At 44.3% G+C, this 17332-nt stretch overlaps 2 protein-coding genes across 3 annotated transcripts in view; one reads left to right on the forward strand and one right to left on the reverse strand.

Moving 5' to 3' along the window:
* Positions 1-17332, forward strand: part of CCDC80 (coiled-coil domain containing 80) — a 39474-nt gene that overhangs the window by 18169 nt on the left and 3973 nt on the right. The window lies entirely within an intron of this gene.
* Positions 110-17098, reverse strand: SLC35A5 (solute carrier family 35 member A5). Of its 2 annotated transcripts, XM_082221027.1 has the most exons (8): positions 16949-17098; positions 14333-14485; positions 13623-13721; positions 12342-12475; positions 11508-11575; positions 9826-10615; positions 6987-7075; positions 110-203 (listed from the first exon to the last, which is right to left on the reverse strand). In XM_082221027.1, the coding sequence occupies exons 2-7, from the start codon at positions 14460-14462 to the stop codon at positions 7007-7009; spliced, it is 1290 nt and encodes a 429-aa protein (XP_082077153.1). In that variant the 5' UTR covers positions 14463-14485; positions 16949-17098; the 3' UTR covers positions 110-203; positions 6987-7006. The 2 variants fall into 2 exon arrangements, with proteins under 2 accessions (XP_082077153.1, XP_082077152.1); XM_082221026.1 differs by lacking the exon at positions 110-203 and having other exon boundaries at positions 6107-7075.

Genomic DNA, 17332 nt, shown 5'->3' on the forward strand with positions numbered 1-17332 from the left:
TAAGAGTTTTTCTCCCTTTGAAGGCAGGAAGACATTCAGCTCAGCGAAGGTCCTGCCTGTGGGACAGCCGAGGTAGAATAACAGCACTTTCCAAGGAGGAAGACATCTTCTCCCTATCCTAAGTTATCCTCCTGCCTTGGCAAGGAAAGCTGAGTCATTCTTAGAGAGTTCTTTAAGGAAACTGAGACATGCATCCTAGAAACCTAAGCAAAAAACCCCAGAAATCAGCAGTATATTAGCAGATTAACAAAAGGGCTCAAAGACTCATCTCAACTCTAGGACAAGTCCTGCTGATTTCACCCCCCTGGGAACAGCATTCCTATAAATTGGCACCTTGAAGGAATTTATGCCAGGGGCTATTGTTTCAACGTACCACATATTTCAATCGTGAGCCCTCTCAGTAGACCAAGTGTTGCCAATCTGGTGCCCGAAGGTGCCATGGTACCTATGAAGGCTTCTAGTGGCACACCTGGGCAGGTGTCCCAGACTCTGAGCTGCTTTACTACTACTACTACGGTCTCCAGCCTTCCTAGAAAGAAAGTTATGAGACAACATGTGCAAGTAACTTCTAAGTGATTTCTGCAGTGGTGTGGCTACATTGTATATTTTTCATGGTACTGAGGAATGCCATGGAATTGTTGAGTCATCTCACAGATAAGCAAACAAGCCATGAATTCATAGAATTGTAGAGTTGGAAGGCTCCCCAATCCAATACAACCCCCTGCAATTTGTTTCTCCAAAGCTTGGTTTCTTTTCCATCTGCTCTTGACTCATGCCTCTGTAGCTTGACAAGCATCTTGTGGTGGGGTTGCCATGGCTAAACAAAGGTGTTGGGTTTGAACATAACATCAAATCCTGGCTACTTTTTAAAAATTAAAAATAAGCCATGGTTCATAAAGCAACAACATACCAATGGCTTCACATTCGCCCGTCAATCTGTTGTGCTGGGATTAGGTGTTCAAAAAATCCACTTTTGTTAAACAAATAATGGCTTACCATTATGTGCAAACCAGGCCAATATCAATTATAAATTACTACAGAGGAATGCAAAACACAGCAGAAAAGTGAGGGTTTCCCTTGGTATTCATGCACAGTGCACAAGTGGAGACAGAGACCTGTATTAAGTATAGCAGTAAGATTATTGTTCTTAAAGTGCAAGGATGTCTGCTTGAAACAATGTCCCCGATCGTCCTCCCACCCGCCCAGTGCTATTTCTGCAGATTCTCACAACCCTTTGCAACAGATTTGGGAGGGAGATTGAGGGGAAAGTGAAAATTGTACTGGCTTCTGCTAGCACAATGAGTTAGTTGAATACAGCCCAAAATATGTGGTTTGAAAGTCTAACTAACTACTCCTGTTTAATGTCAATCTTCAGGCTGTGTTAGGCAAATTTATAAGTGCAGACCTTTTATGGGAGGAAATTCTCTGGGAATGTTTAAGTAAAAATCTCTCTGCCTTTTGCTTCTTTAACTGAAATGTAATCTGAAGCTAATGGCCTCACAAATGCTTTCTGGAAACATACTAGCAAGGACAGTTATAATTGTGGTCAAAGTGAGGAGACCCAAGCAATTTAAATGCACATTACATGCAGTGGAAAGTACTAAAAGTAAACTGCACAACAGTAGTTCAAGCTTCAACTCTTTTGGTGAGTGTTATTTTTTATTTTTTGGTACTAGGAGTTTCCGTTGCAAAGCAAGCTATCTACAGTAGTACCTTGGTTCCCAAACGGCTTAGTTGACGAACAAATCAGCTCCCGAATGCAGCAAACCCAGAAGTGTTCCAGTTTGTGAACATTTTCCGGAAGCCGGACGTCTGTTTTGGCTGTCGGCATTGTTTCCGGGGCCAATCAGCCAATCATAAGCCACATCTTGCACGGACTTCTAGAACGGATTGAGTTCGAGAACCAAGATACCACTGTACTATTAATGAAAATAAGCATCTGGAATCTTTATTTGGAAATATTTTTAACAAAATCAAATTTCACACAAGCCAAACAAAGCAAAGTTTCCTCTCTCATAGGGCAGAACTACATTTTACACTGAAAAAAATGTGCTTTCTCAACTTGTCTGCATTTAATATGAATGGAGGAGCAGGGGGGCATCTGAAGGGGACTGACTGAAAGGCAGGAGAAACTTAAGCCTTCCAGCACCTCCCCCAAATTATCCTAGGTAGTTTTTTGCTGCAGCTTGGTTTCTTTCCAATCATGGCAACAAAAGTACTCTATCCCACCCCACATATAACACAATAGCCATGCAGGGATTTGCAGGGGAGATTTGGGCACAGGAAAGGTTACCATGAAACCTCTGGTCCTATATTCTTAGAGAAATATTTGTTTTCCCTGTCTTGTATGACCCTTGGCTAATAGGGGACTGTTATAAAATGTGGGTTGGTCTACAGGTTAAGCTGTTTTTCAGTATTTTAGCTTTCTTTGGGCTGTGTCCTGGATTGAAATAAAGGGACAACTAAGGGCATTATTTGCTTGGGCAAGTCACCATAGGCTTTACTCCTGTTTTGCCCCAGGAGACTCCAGAGTATCCAATGTATTAATAATACCTGGATAAAGTGGATACCCAATTTGTGGATCAATTTGATGTGGCTGACAAAACTCCATTAACAGAACAGTCTGTATTTGTCAGAGATGCTTCCAGATCCTAGCTCACAGAGGATCACGCTAGCCAGCAATCACTTTGTAAAAGTCTTTATTGAGTTACAGTTTCCATTCTCCAGCTGCTGCGTGCAACTCTACGTCTTATGGGTCAGACCGGCGAAGCTCCGTCTGAGTCTCCGCCCCTTGTGCACCAACTTAATATCCTAGCCTTACTCCACCTTTTCCGCCTGACTGTTCTTCTCTGGGTCCCTCTGCCCCCCTGGGTCTCTTCCTTCCTGGATTCTTCTGACGCCGACCCCCCGGACCCTCCTGCCTCCTTGCGCCGGGCTTTAGGACCTGGCTCCCTTTCCGGGCTGCTTACTGCGCCACCTTCCTGTGCATTTGAACTTGGCGCGCACGCCCAACCTTCCACTTTCCGTCTGACCGTTTCTTCGCTCCCCGATGGAGGTGTGGCCACTCCTGACTCGTGCCCTCCCTCCTGTTGTGAGCTGCCAGCGCTTGATACCTGACGCCCTTCCTCTCCCCTGCTCTCTGTTGGTGACACTGGTCCCGATTTCCAACTGCTCCCCTCTGAGCTCCCTCTGGCCCTTTCCTCCTGGGGTGTTCCCCTAGGCTCCCCCCTTGCCCTGGCCACTGGTGCTCCTTTCTGTGAATCTTCTGATTCACTGGAAAGACTCGGAGATCTCGGGTCGTCGTCATCACTCATCCTTTCTTCTGCCTCCTCCCCCTCGCTCTCTGTTTCCTCCCTTGCCCTTGCCTCTGCTCCTGAACCCCTGACAGTATTCATATGCAGTTACTGGCAGCATATACACCCATTCGTGTGATTGCCACTTTGTAAAAAAAGAAGCTTTGAATTTCTGCTTTATCATCCATGAACGTCTTCTTTCCTCATGCATCTTCTAGCCTTAAAGGTAAATGTAAAGGGACCCCTGACCGATAGGTCCAGTCACTGATGACTCTGGGGTTGCGGCGCTCATCTCGCTTTACTGGCCGAGGGAGCCGGCGTACAGCTTCTGGGTCATGTGACCAGCATGACTAAGCCGCTTCTGGCGAGCCAGAGCAGCGCACGGAAACACCGTTTACCTTCCCGCTGGAGTGGTACCTACTTATCTACTTGCACTTTGACGTGCTTTCGAACTGCTAGGTTGGCAGGAGTAGGGACCGAGCAATGGGAGCTCACTCCGTCGCGGGGAATTGAACCACCGACCTTCTGATCTGCAAGCCCTAGGTTCTGTGGTTTAGACCCGCGTCCCACAAACACACAAAAATCCAAAATCCATTTACGTTGTAGTTTATTTGGCCGTGTGGGCTGTAAAACAATGAAAACACCACAAAGAGGTCCCACATTTTGGTTAACACCAGGCACTATAAGGGAATCAGGCAGCTGAATAGCAACAACAAAAGAGTGTACACCAGAAAGCTCCTGTTCTGTTACACTAGCAAACAACGGAACAGATGTCTTACCAGCAAGGCTATCAATGCAAATGAGGAACTAAAGCACAATCAAAACCACTGTCCACATAAACCACACCTGCTTCAAAGCTGCTCTTAGGAGCAATTAACTCCTTATTTCAAACTCTGATCAAACAAATAAGCCAGGTTCAAAAGAATGCTCCATTTAGACTTGTTCCCATATACTTTTGAGTTCTAGGAGTGTCATAAAACAGTCTGAGAAACCCAAAGAAGCTGCACTTTCCCATCAACAGACACAAAAATGAGTTGTTATCTGTGCAATAAGAAGCAGCAGCTTATATGATCAGATCACCACTTCCTGGAGTATTTATCTACTTCTGCAAGATAGGGGTCTGTATTTCTTCCCATCCCACTGCTTTGTTGCTGGGTTTCTTTGTTTTTTTGGCAAATAGGGACTCGGGCTGAAAGTGTAAAACTGAAGCTGTGACAGTTCAAGTATTACCAAGATTTTCAAATTATATTGTAGCCCCCCCAAAAGAAGAAGAAGAAGAAGAAGAAGAAGAAGAAGAAGAAGAAGAGGAGGAGTTTGGATTTGATACCCCGCCTTTCACTCCCCTTCAGGAGTCTCAAAGCGGCTAACAATCTCCTTTCCCTTCCTCCCCTACAACAAACACTCTGTGAGGTGAGTGGGGCTGAGAGACTTCAAAGAAGTGTGACTGGCCCAAGGTCACCCAGCAGCCGCATGTGGAGGAGCAGAGACGCGAACCTGGTTCACCAGATTACGTGACTACCACTCTTAACCACTGCACAACACTGGCTCTCTAAAAAATACAAGAGAAAAGAAATCGGAAACACGCGACCTCCTCGCCCCATTTCTGTTCATACTACTTCCTTTATACATAGTCTCATCCCTGAATGAACCCTAGTTAAATTACAAAACATGCATTTACTTGAATCATACTTAACAAAAGGCATCGTTAAAAGTTCTAAGCCTACGTCCATAACATTGTTCTTTGTTACTTTTTATTTTATCCCTCAGGTTTTTGTCCCTGTGCTGCACTTTTACACAGTTGTAGTACACAGAAAAGTTGTATTTTACACAGAGACAGGCATTAAAGAGGACAAGAGAGAGAACTAAGGGACAAAAGGCAGAGGGGGCACTTATGCCAAAATCAAATATGGAGAGGCACCGCAGCTTGCCATTTCAAGTGGCAAGAATAGGCCAGTACAGGCACAAGTTCCTTTCATCTGTGCTCTGCCTTTTTACATGAGCTGTGAAACAAACCAGGAAGTTTCAGTTAATATATCATCTTCCGGATACATTGAAACTAGGAAAATATGGTTAGTGGCTTCTAAAGAAGACAGGATATGAAACCATAGTTTAAAGTTGGCTTTTGAATCCTGGCTGATTTGGAAGCCGTTAACGATACTCAGGGAGATGGAATCGTCATGAGAAACGATGATTAAGTGCAGCTTCCTGGTTTGTTTCACAGCTCGTGTAAAAGGGCTGCACACAGATGAAAGGAACTCGTGCACATCCTATGCTCCTAATTCAGTGCTTATCAGATTTGAAAATGTGAACAAGCTCATTGGGTTCTAAGGATCCATCAGCGGGATGACAATTTTGATTTGTGACAAGGAGGGGAGAAAATCATCGTGAGCCCACATCGTGTGTGTGTGGGGGGGACCTATGGCCCCCCAAATGTTGGTGAACTGTAACTCTACCATTACTTTACCGCTGGCAATTTTGGGTAGAACAGATGGGAGTTGTGAGTCCCAACAACATTCCCACCTTTGCTTTAGAAGCAGCATTAGATATCCCAACAACAACTTTCAGGCTTAAGTATAAGGATACCCAATACTCACGTGTAAAACATAGCACCATAAACACCAGGAGGGTATATAATGTTCTTCAGTATGTAAGCTTTGGATTACTATATTGCAATTGCATCCACCACTGAGCTCCACTTCACACGGTACTAGTGATATCCAATGCTACTCTTATCCAAGAAAAGAACTACTGGAATTAATGATTATGACTAGTTTATGTCCAGTAATTTCAGTGGGTCTACTCTGGGTAGGACTTTAAAGCTGCTCCTGTAAAACAGTTTAAATCTACATCTAAAAGCATGGTTGTGCGTCTGACAAATGCACTTCTTCAACTGTGCAAATCACAGAAATGTGTGTCAGGAACCATGAGTGGCAACAGCATACACACATGGTGGTAAAGACACATTTGACACTGTTTCAAGTACCCCTGAAATATGAGTAAATCCTTAGATGTTTGTGGCATACAATTGTGAATAGTTTGACAGCTCTTCTCTCCAGAATACTGTAAGATGAACAGCCTCCATCTATTGATTCTTCATTTACATTTGCTCTGAACCAAGGTACCTCGGTTAACTTCAGTAGCATTAATGCTTTCTTACATTCATGTGAAAGAACCAAGTGAGAAAGTTCCAAGTGATGCTTCCAGTTCTACGTCTCTTCATCCAAATCATTCTGAACTAGCAACCGTTGCCGACCGCTCTCTTTCTGCAGGAATTCTTCACTCTCGTGAACTACAGAAGTCAAGTACATAACAGCAGCTGTGCTGGATCAGACCAAAAGCGCAGCATCCCACTTCTCACCATGGCCAACCTGATGACTATGAGAAGCCCATGAGCAGGACATGAAGGCTGCTAATCCCCAACAACAGGTATTCAGAGGCACCTGTATTTGATCCTGGAGTCCTCATTAAGAGCCATGGATAGCATTATCCTCATCCTCTATAAATAGGTCCCTTCCCTCTTCAAAACCCCTTCACAGTAGTTAATATATTACCTTACACAGCTTTATGAAAACACAATTTAAAATCCCACCTTAGCGGAAAAGAAAGAAGAAACTTCCACCTGTTGGTCATGGTCCGAACCTCCCCCCACCTCCCAGGGTAAAACTTCATTTTCTTAAATAAGAATGTCTGTACTTCAAAAATCCAAAGCCAGCCTATAAGGCCTCTTCTTCGGAATCATGGTCACTGTCTTGCTTCGTAAGTCTCTCGAGTTCTTCTCCATCCTACAGAAAGGGGAAAGAGAGTGAAAAGGCAACATTAGTCTATGCTTGGTTAACATTTTCAATTGATAATAAACAGGGTTTTAAAGTAAGCACTAAATATTTCAGCTTTGTGAAGTGACAGCAACTTATAGAATATTCTTGTAACAGGACCCACAATCATGGGCTTCACTTGACCTGGGTATATTTTGGAACTGCTGCAAGATCTTTTCATTTCAGCTGGGGTTTCTTATGGCCAGGAATCAGGGGTGGGTGACTGGGGGAAAGAGAGAGAACTCCAGAGTTAGCAGACTGGTTTTATAGGATAATTCATATGTATCTGTGTTGAGGCTGGAGAACCTGGGGCCTGAGGGCCAAACGCTGTCCTTCAAGGCCTCCTTGGGACTCTCTCCAGGTCACATTCCTCCCAATGCCACACTTCTTGCTGGCCTGGCTCTGCGCTCTCCTTGAGTGCTTTTGCCTGGCTGGAATGTGTCCTTGAGCTGCGATAATGCCATGTTTGCCTGGAAGGAAATATGTGGGTCTAGAAACCCCATGGCTTGATTGTAAAGGTAAAGGGACCCCTGACCATTAGATCCAGTCGTGGCCGACTCTGGGGTTGTGGCGCTCATTTCGCTTTATTGGCTTTATTTACTAAGCTGCTTCTGGCGAACCAGAGCAGCGCACAGAAACGCCGTTTACCTTCCCGCTGGAGCGGTACCTATTTATCCACTTGCACTTTGACGTGCTTTCAAACTGCTAGGTTGGCAGGAGCAGGGATCGAGCAACGGGAGCTCACCCCGGCGCGGGGATTCGAACTGCCAACCTTCTGATCGGCAAGTCCTAGGCTCTGTGGTTTAACCCACAGCGCCACCTGCATAGCCTACTGTAAAAAGGCAAGATACACACCCATTGTTCCACCCACTTGGTGCCTCTGGCCATGCCCACCCCAGGTATGGGGCCTTCAGAAGGTTGCCCAGGACAGACTGTAGCTCTTGGACTGATCAGTGTCCCTCACCTTCACCTGTTCGCATTATATGGCATAAAGGCCCTTTGCTTGTGCCAAAGCTATGCTTCAGTGTGTCTCTTTCGAAGCATGTTCTTTCCCAATTCACTATAACATCATTTTCTGAACTACCCATTCATTGTAGTTAAAGTTAATCCCCTTGGGATGAATCAGATCAAATGCTGAAACAAATAAAATACCAGACTAGGACACAAAGAAGTCCAGGTGCCTAGTCATCCAAATATGTGGTGCTGGCTCTGAGTTTATATGGATGCCTATGAATTAAGAACACTTTATAAGCCTAAAAGGTCTATAAATATTTGTTGTTACAAGCCATTTATTAAGAATTAGGAGCTGAACTGCAAGTAGGAAGGCTGAATGGAAACAAGCAGCAGGTGGCAGCTCAAGCAGCTGCCTGTGAAGGTTGCATAGCAAAACTTTACTGTCATCCTGAGCAAATCATCAGAGTGAAGATCATGCAAGGTCAGTTGTAACAAATGGTTACTTTGAAACAATTAAGTGAAAGTGATAAAACCAAGCAGCTGGGTTTTAATTCTCTTTTGGATGCTAAGGCTGAAATTCTATGCATGCTTACCTCAAGAAATACAGTGGGAAATACATCCGAGTGCACCCTGGAGCACAGATCCTACATATTTTCCATATGTCCTACTACGCCTATCTTAGATCTCTGCTGAAACTTTTGCTCTGATATGTATTAAAAGGTAAGACTGTTTACTCCCCTCTTTTTGTATCAATTGAATAATATTTTTATAAGCTACTGCTGATGAGTTTGACATGCACTGATATATCCAGAATTTTATTTCAGCAACAGGACAATAAAATTTAACTGTATTCCATATTATTCTGCAAAGGTACCACACAGATGCATCTAGCAGGAGCAGGAGAAGCTCTGACTTGACAGTCATGAAATGATTTGTTAATGGAAACATTTAATCACCTGCACAGGTTTTGGGGAGCTGCATCTGCAAACCGAAGCCAGCAGAAATCCAAGATCCTGTTCATGGATGCAGATGTGAAAGCTCCCTCTTCCTATAGGACTTCCAAGTTATCCCTATAAAGCGTTCACTCAAGTGTGCACAAATGTTACCTAAGAGCAGCTTTAACTGCCAACAGCGCCCTCTGGTGCCCACTTGCACAAAGAAGCGGCTATAATTCAACACAGCATTAAGCCCACTGAAATCAATAGCCGTAAGCGCAGTTAACTTTGGGTCACGTGGCTGGCTTGCTGCCAGCACATTTTGTCATTTCTCAGCTCTACAGATGTCTATTACAATGACACCAAGCCAACATTCTTGGGTGGCTTGGAAATGTCTACAATGACATCAGGTGCCTCACAAAAGCATGGGTTTGCAGCACTGCAAGCAAGTGAAGCAGAGCCATTCATTTGCAAAGGGGTAGACCTGCAGCTAAACCACTAAAGCCTAAACCTCTGAGAGCCAGAGTCTCTAAGAGCGAGACTCGTAATCTGGTGAACCGGGTTCGTGTCTCCGCTCCTCCACATGCAGCTGCTGGGTGCCCTTGGGCTAGTCACACTTCTCTGAAGTCTCTCAGCCCCACTCACCTCACAGAGTGTTTGTTGTGGGGGAGGAAGGGAAAGGAGATTGTTAGCCGCTTTGAGACTCCTTAGGGTAGTGATAAAGCGGGATATCAAATCCAAACTCTTACGTCAAAGCAACTGCAGTGGTGGTGGGATGGCGTCAGCCGGCCCACGCAATGGACTCAAAACAAGCCCCTTCCCAAGCCTTACCCCATTGGAGCGCTCCCAGGGCCCTCCACCAACTTTGCTCCTCTCCCACTGAGTGGTGTATTCCACGCACCGAGGGCTGCTGGAATGGTAGATGAATATGGACAAGAGCACCACAGGAGCTTGCAGGAAGAACTCCAGGGAAGGCTTGAAGTCAAAAACAAAGACAGACACCGTGGTGATGATCACGGTGGTGACCTGTGCAGACAGAACGTGAAACATGTTGTCTCGGAACTTCAAGATGAAAGCCACAGAGAGCCCCAGGAAGGCAGTGACGAAAATAAGGGCGACAGAGAACGCATTGTGCCCATAGAAGAACCCACAGTGTTCTATCCGGCGCCTGTTTTCGGGGCGCAAGCTCAGAATCAGGGCGTTGAACATGGCTCCGAAGAGGTACAGCTTGGTGTTCTGTACAAAGATGTTTTCACTGAACTGGCCTCCTTCTTTCAATATCTTTTCATTGTAGATGTTGGCCAGGGCAGAGATGAAGCACTGCACCAGGATGAGCAGGTGTCCTAGCCCAAGGGGAATGGTTCTCAGGGCTCCAGTGGCAGCAGTGATGTTCCAGCTTAAGCTGGGGAAAAGCCACGTTCTTGTGCAGTTCTCTCTTCCTGAGCACTCTTCCTCCAGGCTGGCATACTGCAGGCAGCTGTTAGAGTGGCTGAAATAGATATCGTGATGGAACCCATGCATGGCCAAGCTATGCTTGTGGCTTCCTGTCCCAGCCGTCAGGGCGACAATAGACAGGAACAAAATCAGCAGGGACGCCCACTGCACCCAGGAGAGTTGCCGCCTGTGTGTAGACAAAAAAAAAAAAAAAAAAAAAGACACCCAGTGTACACAGACAGGTACGAAGCAACCCAGCAAGTCAATCCCAAACAGCACAAGCCGTGGGTAGAAATATGCTGCCCGTCTTCTTTGCCGAGGTAGCTGCACAGACACGATCTCTTCTCAGCTCCCCAAAAGTAACCTTTACAATGCTACAACACATAAACCAGGAGACAGAAAATTGCAGGTATGCTGTACTCAAGGACCTGGATTGCAATCAGCATTTTCGAGCATCCATCTCTCTCACCTACTATAAAGATTGAATTATTTTGTATTTGTTGAAACTGTAGGAAGGTGGACATAAGGATATCAGAGAATCCATCCCTATCTAGAATATGGCTCAGCTAGAATATCATGACAAGACTACTAAAGCCATCATTTTGCGGACTCTAAATGCAGGTCAACACACAAGGGCCATCTGAAACACTGAGGACTAGCTCTGACAGAAATCCTGAAGGAAACTAAATACATAGGACAGGAAGCTTACCCGTGCTTCGCTTTAAATTAAACTGTAATGTTGGTGACAGAATTTGTACCTGCTGCATAGGCTTATTGAAAGTCCTAAGCAAGTTTACTCAAATGAAATTCTGTCTCATTCATTGGGACCAAAGCACATGTGTTTTGTTATGAACAACCAGCAAAGCAAAAGAACCAAGCTCACTCAGCATCAATAGCATGCTCATTAACGCATAAAGACCTAATACATTACTGAATTTATTTTGACTTGCTTTAAAATTTCAAACACCTTTATATTCTTGTTTATAACTGATTTAAAGAGATCTTGGTGAATTCTAATGCCAACACTAGAAAGAAAGAAAAATATTGACTAATGAAAACATGCTTCCATTGCTACTTACTTCAGCACAATTCTGAACAGGAGAGCAGTTGTTATAATGACAAAATTTGAGAAAAGCACAGCCATGGCCTAGAGAAAAAGAAGTTGAGGAGCAATGTTACATGCCAAATGCAACCTAGCAATGGGAGAACCATCAGTCTTCGATGCCCTTTTATCAGGAAGGTCAGCACTAATCTTGATATCATAGTTCCCATCATCCTTGACCAATGTTCCTGCTAGCTACGGATGATGAAAGTTGTAGTCCAATAACAGCTGGAGATCCATTTGGGGGGGGGGGGGGAATGTGTTAGCATGATGCTTATTTCCAACCCAATGAATGAACCACTGTTATGTTTGAACCAGTCATATTTCCTACCTTTCTAGAACACTGCTCTTTTCCTTATGACCAATATCATATGCAATTTTTTCACCATGGCTCAATTAAATGGGGAAAATAGCCCATCCTTGAACTTGTAGGTTTGAAAGACATGCAACTGTCCCCATTTAAAAACAAAAACAAACCTAGGCTATACATACCGTCTGAACCTGCCCTGTATCGCTGGGTCATAACTGGGCACAATACTCCAGGTAAGACTGGCGTCAATTCCCTTAAGATTAATCCATCCCCTCTTGTACTGTAGCTCTGGCAGAGCCTACCCTAAGCATCCAGTTCAGCTACTGAGATATTGTTAGTTTATCTCAACAGGTTAAAAAGTGAAAAAAGAGGTTCCCTGCAGTCTCGTTGACTTGACCATAACTTGGTACAAGTTAATAGTAAGCATGGTATGGGACACATTCTCTGTTTACAAAAACCTTGAGCATAAAGCACACATTGAATTTCTAAAGTGTTACTTACTGGCTGGAGATAGGACAAGACATAGAAGACAATCAGGTTATCCAGAAAATAGAGGAAGGCGGGAATTGACCACTTAACGTAGCTATTCAATTGCCTCCATGAGCTGCAGCCAAATCCACTATGAGAATAACCTCCTAAAAAAGGAGTAAATAGGGAAGAAAGGGGGGAAATCAGTTAAACACTCTTAATTTGCTTCATATCTACACAAGGGTGGCTAACCTGCAGCCCACCAAACTTTGCTGAACTACAAGTCCCATCACCCCTTACCATTGGCCACGCTGGCTCAGGCTAATGGGAGCTGGAGTCTGACAATGTCTGGAGGGGAACAAGCCCCCCACTCCAGCTTTTGCCCTTATTCTTAAGTTTAATGAGGCACAACACTTGAATAAATAAAATTCACAGTTTGGGAATCTCCTGGGCAGGCTCAAATATGAAACTATACCATGCTTTCCTGAAAATATGTTTTGACTAAATGCTTGCAGTCATGTTCTTTGAAATCCAATCTCCAGTCACTAGGTTCTTGATCTTCTTGCTAAGATTGATTTCCCAATGTGTTAAAGGCATTTAAATGGCAACTTTACCAAATAAATTTAGCATTTTGAGGCACTTGTGTGAAATAGCTTGCCCTCAGGGAAAAGGCTACTTTGCAAGTGTTCTCTCTGTTGTGGCAATCTTCAAGTTTTTCAAAGAACTGTTTCAAACAAACCTCCACCCAAAAATGACTCCACATGAAAAGTCACAATGTATGCACTTTTATCATGTGATGAAACATGAATTTGGCCCACAAGGCAAGTAATAGCTTTGAATGCTACACAGCTTTAAAAGGGAATTAGTAAAAATCACGAAGAATAGGTTTATCAATGGCTTTACAGAACTCCTAAGTTCAAAGGCAGCATGTGACTAACTACTAATGGCAAGAGGGCTGCCTTATACAAAGTCAAACCATTGGTTCATCAAGCTCATTATTGTTTACACTGACTAGCTATGCCACTCCATGGTTTTATACAGCAGGCATTCCCAGTCCTACGTGGAGATGCCAGGGACTGAACACAGAACCATCTGCATGCATGCATCCCACACCACTGAGCTGGAGCACTTCCCAAAACAGTACTTTTCAGCAGAGCAACACTGCATCCTCACAGATCCCATATTTTGTGAGTACAGACAATGTAGGACAGATTCATCTTATAGCTGTCTAAATTCCACTGATACATCGTAAGCAATGAGGGAGGACAATCTTGTAGCTAAATATCATGTAAGAACCCGACCGTAACAGCTTACCTTTCCTGGTGACCCAGAGTGCCATTACCAGACAGAGCACCAGCTTAACTAATTCCGAGCACACATTCACAGTTGCAGGAAGATAATCATACTGGTTATCTGAAAAAATAGAGGGTATACAGTACGTTACAAATATCTACGCCGAAGAAGAAAAAACGAGCAACAGGCGACCTGTGTGCGCATGTATCTTCAACACAGATGCAGATGTAGGATTTGGAACACCAGCAAATGCTGCCTTCATTTTTAATGCAACAACCAAGTTTTCAGGCCATACAGCTGTGAAGAATGCATGAAAATATTCGTGCTGTGGCTGTTAGAAAGCTTGGCAGATTTAAAAAAGGGCTTTGAGGTTCAAGGGGTAAGGCTTCTGTAGTCTACACATTGCCCTGCCTCCCCCAAATCACTACTAATGCTCTTTTACCCTTTTCCTCAAAAGGAGCAGATAAATATATCAAGTGACATAAAAGAAATGCTGGTAGTTCTGCTTGATGTCACAGAAAAGTTATCTGACTACACAGAGGGCTTATTACAACTGGTCTTCATGGCTCTGAAGAAAGAAAACAGATTGCCAGGTAATTCTGATTAAAAAAATCAGGACCATTTACATTCCCTGATAATATTGTAGCCTCATGCTAGTAGAGAGCATGAAGACAGATAGCATGCTAATCAATCATGTCGTTATCCATATAGAATTAAATATTCAAGCATACCTTCATTGGCAGAGTATTTCATTAGAAGGATACGACTTGATCCCAAGGTAACAAAGGTGCCTCCTAGAAGGAATGTATACATGGCTGGCTTGGCCCCCCGAGCAGGCTGACTACAGCACCTGGACTCCATTCCACTGCCTTGTCGTCAGTGCCCTTTGAACAGCAAAGCAAAAACTTATCAAGTGGATCCTTTCAGAAAAACAGCAGCGTATGTTTTATTACTAGTGAACATGACAGCACCGAATAGGCTATTAGTGCTTTGCTCTACGTAACCTGCATGAAACTGCGTTTTTTCCGCACATGCTTGAACACTATTCTGGAGGCCCTAATCTAATCTTCTTGCATTGCTATTCCAAATACAGTGGTGCCTCGCAAGACGAAATTAATTCGTTCCGCGAGTTTTGTCGTCTTGCGATCTTCTTCGTCTTGCGAAGCACGGTGTCGGGAAAGTTTTGGAAAAGCTTCAAAAATCACCAAAGTCTTTAAAAACCTCAAAAAAGGCTACCACACCGCGTTCTATGAGTTGCTCCTCGAAGTCAAGTCGTAACTGTATTAACGGTGTTAAGAAGAAGGAAACAAACTTGCAAGACGTTTCCGTCTTGCGAAGCAAGCCCATAGGGAAAATCGTCTTGCGAAGCAACTCAAAAAACCAAAAACCCTTTCGTCTAGCGAGTTTTTTTTCTTGCGAGGCATTCGTCTTGCGAGGTACCACTGTAAAACTATTAAAGCACCCGCAGAACTGAATGACACACACATTTTAAACTAAGATCTTAAGAACATAAGAAGAGCCTTTCCTCACAGTGGGAAGCCCCAAGCATGACCTGAATGTAACACCAAAAATGAAGGGGAAATGTGTGTGCGTCCTATGGGGTGAATGCAGGCTTTCGCTGAAGCCTGGAGAGCAAGAGGGGTCGGTGCGCACCGACCCCTCTCCCTCTCCAGGCTTCGCGCAGATCTCCGCAAGCCGTGGGAGCCCGCGCCGGGCTCCCACGGCCCTTCGGAGAGTTGCCTGCATGCCGAAGGCTGGGCGCATTGAGCTCAGCGCGCCCAGACTTCGCACAGCTCTCCGCAAGGCGCGGGAGCCCGTCGCCGGGCTCCCACGGCTTGCGGAGAGTTGCCTGTTCTGGGGGTTGGGGTTGGGGGAAGCTCGGGCTTCCCCCGCCCCAGCCCCGTGCCTGGGGAAAAAATAATTTCCCCCCTTTATTTCTCCCAAAAAAAACTAGGTGCGCCTTATGGGACGGTGTGTCCTATAGGGCGAAAAATACGGTATGTGCTCTGTGAAAACAAATGCTTTTTTTTTTTGGCCAGTCCTGAATCTTCCAACACTCGGCTTCACTGAATATGTCAGAGTTCCAGTCTTACAAGAGGAGAGTAACTCCTACCTATCCACTCTTCATCACGTAGAAGGTTTATTAAGAAACTTCTCTTGTCTCAGCTGAATAAGCTGAAAGGCTTATGGTATCTGAAGCATTTTGAGACAAGAGCTCCAAATTATGCAGTAATATTTAAAGAGTATGAAAAGTTTAGAATTTTTCCTTCTTCTATGTAAGTAATGTTTTATTTTGGCAGTTTCATAAGTGATGAACAAAATCAACAATACAAACACACACAACAGCCCATCTAAGCATTTGTAAATCATTTGCAAATAAACAAAATCAGACCATAAAAACATAGGAGCTGGTGTAGCAAAAGGGTATTTTTCTCTGCCCCTCCCACCTTCTGCCCTGGCTAGCAAGAGTGGCAGGGCTCTGGAAGTGGCATCAGCTATGCCACTGCATGAAGCCCTGCTGCTGACAGCCAGGGGCTGGATGGACAGGGAATCCTAAAGAACATTATTTGATAATACCTGCCAAGTAAGGTCTAGGGGACTAAGTTATACCCCAAACAAATGCATTTTGCATAGGAAGAAAGGGAAACTCAGCACAATATTTTAACAGATATAACTCCATGTCCTCCAAATTCACATTATTGTTCTCCATTTCTCCCTCTTGCACACAGTTATATATTTCCTCCTGAAAACTAGCTGAAATCAAAACTGCAACATCAAACCGATTGTTTCATGAACTGACTGAAATGAACAAATTGGCCAATCTTGTGCAGGTATCTGTAATAGAATAATAAGTAATTATCCTTTATATAGCACAGGTCAAGTGTTGAAAGAGCTTTAGATACCCTGTCTCCGTTATCCGTACAACCTTCTAACATGGATTGATATTATTATCAACTTATTGCAAAGAGTTTGTTGGGTAGGCCCTTTATAAACAGCCCAACACATAGTTTCTGGCATAGCTTTATCTTCAATTGAGGAAAATCTTCACCTGTTACATTTCTGTATATGTAGCTGCTGCTAAAGACACAGAAGACAAGCCGGCAGCCTCAACATGAACCTTGAGGCTACAGGAAATCACAGCTTCCCTTCCCCGAATGATTGTTATGTTTTTATATGTGTTGGAAGCCTCCCAGAGTGGCTGGGGCAACCCGGCCAGATGAGCCGGGTATAAATAATAAAATTATTAATTATTAATTATTATTATTATTATTATTATTATTATTATTATTATTATCCTGCAGCTGCGGTGAAATTTGAACTCAGGACCCTGGGCCTTCCTAGCGCACCTTCAGCCTCCCAGAGGTGTCGTTGTCTGACAGCTTTTGCTTTTCTCTTCATCCATCCCTTTCCTCGCCGGCCCCAGCCTCTGGCCGCTCGCCCCTCACGCACGCGCACAGAGCACTCAGCCACCGCCACTTCCTACTCGATCACATGACACGAGCGACGTCGGAGAGGCAGGCGGTGCCATAGAGAGGTGCGGTAATATTCATAGAGATAGGAAAAGTGTAGAGTAGCACATACAAAAAGAAACCGTATTGAGGGGGACGGAATTGGGCAATATCGGGTTTTTTGGGGGGAGCGATATTCTTGATTCCTCCTAATAAAGGTATCGCCCCGCTGTGGGTTTTAAAACACACCAAAGCTACTGTGTGTATTGGGACCGGGAGCGC

This window comes from Podarcis vaucheri (genome assembly GCF_965113315.1).
Source record: "Podarcis vaucheri genome assembly, chromosome: 4".
NCBI classification, from domain to species: Eukaryota; Metazoa; Chordata; class Lepidosauria; order Squamata; family Lacertidae; genus Podarcis; species Podarcis vaucheri.

Coding starts and splice junctions, on each gene's coding strand:
- SLC35A5 (XM_082221027.1), bottom strand. CDS start 14,462: ATGGAGTCCAGGTGCTGTAGTCAGCCTGCTCGGGGGGCCAAGCCAGCC. Junction 11,576..12,341: donor TCTTGTCCTATCTCCAGCCA/GTAAGTAACACT, acceptor CTTTTTCTCTAG/GCCATGGCTGTGCTTTTCTC. Junction 7,076..9,825: donor CCTGGGAGCGCTCCAATGGG/GTAAGGCTTGGG, acceptor CCCTTTCTGTAG/GATGGAGAAGAACTCGAGAG.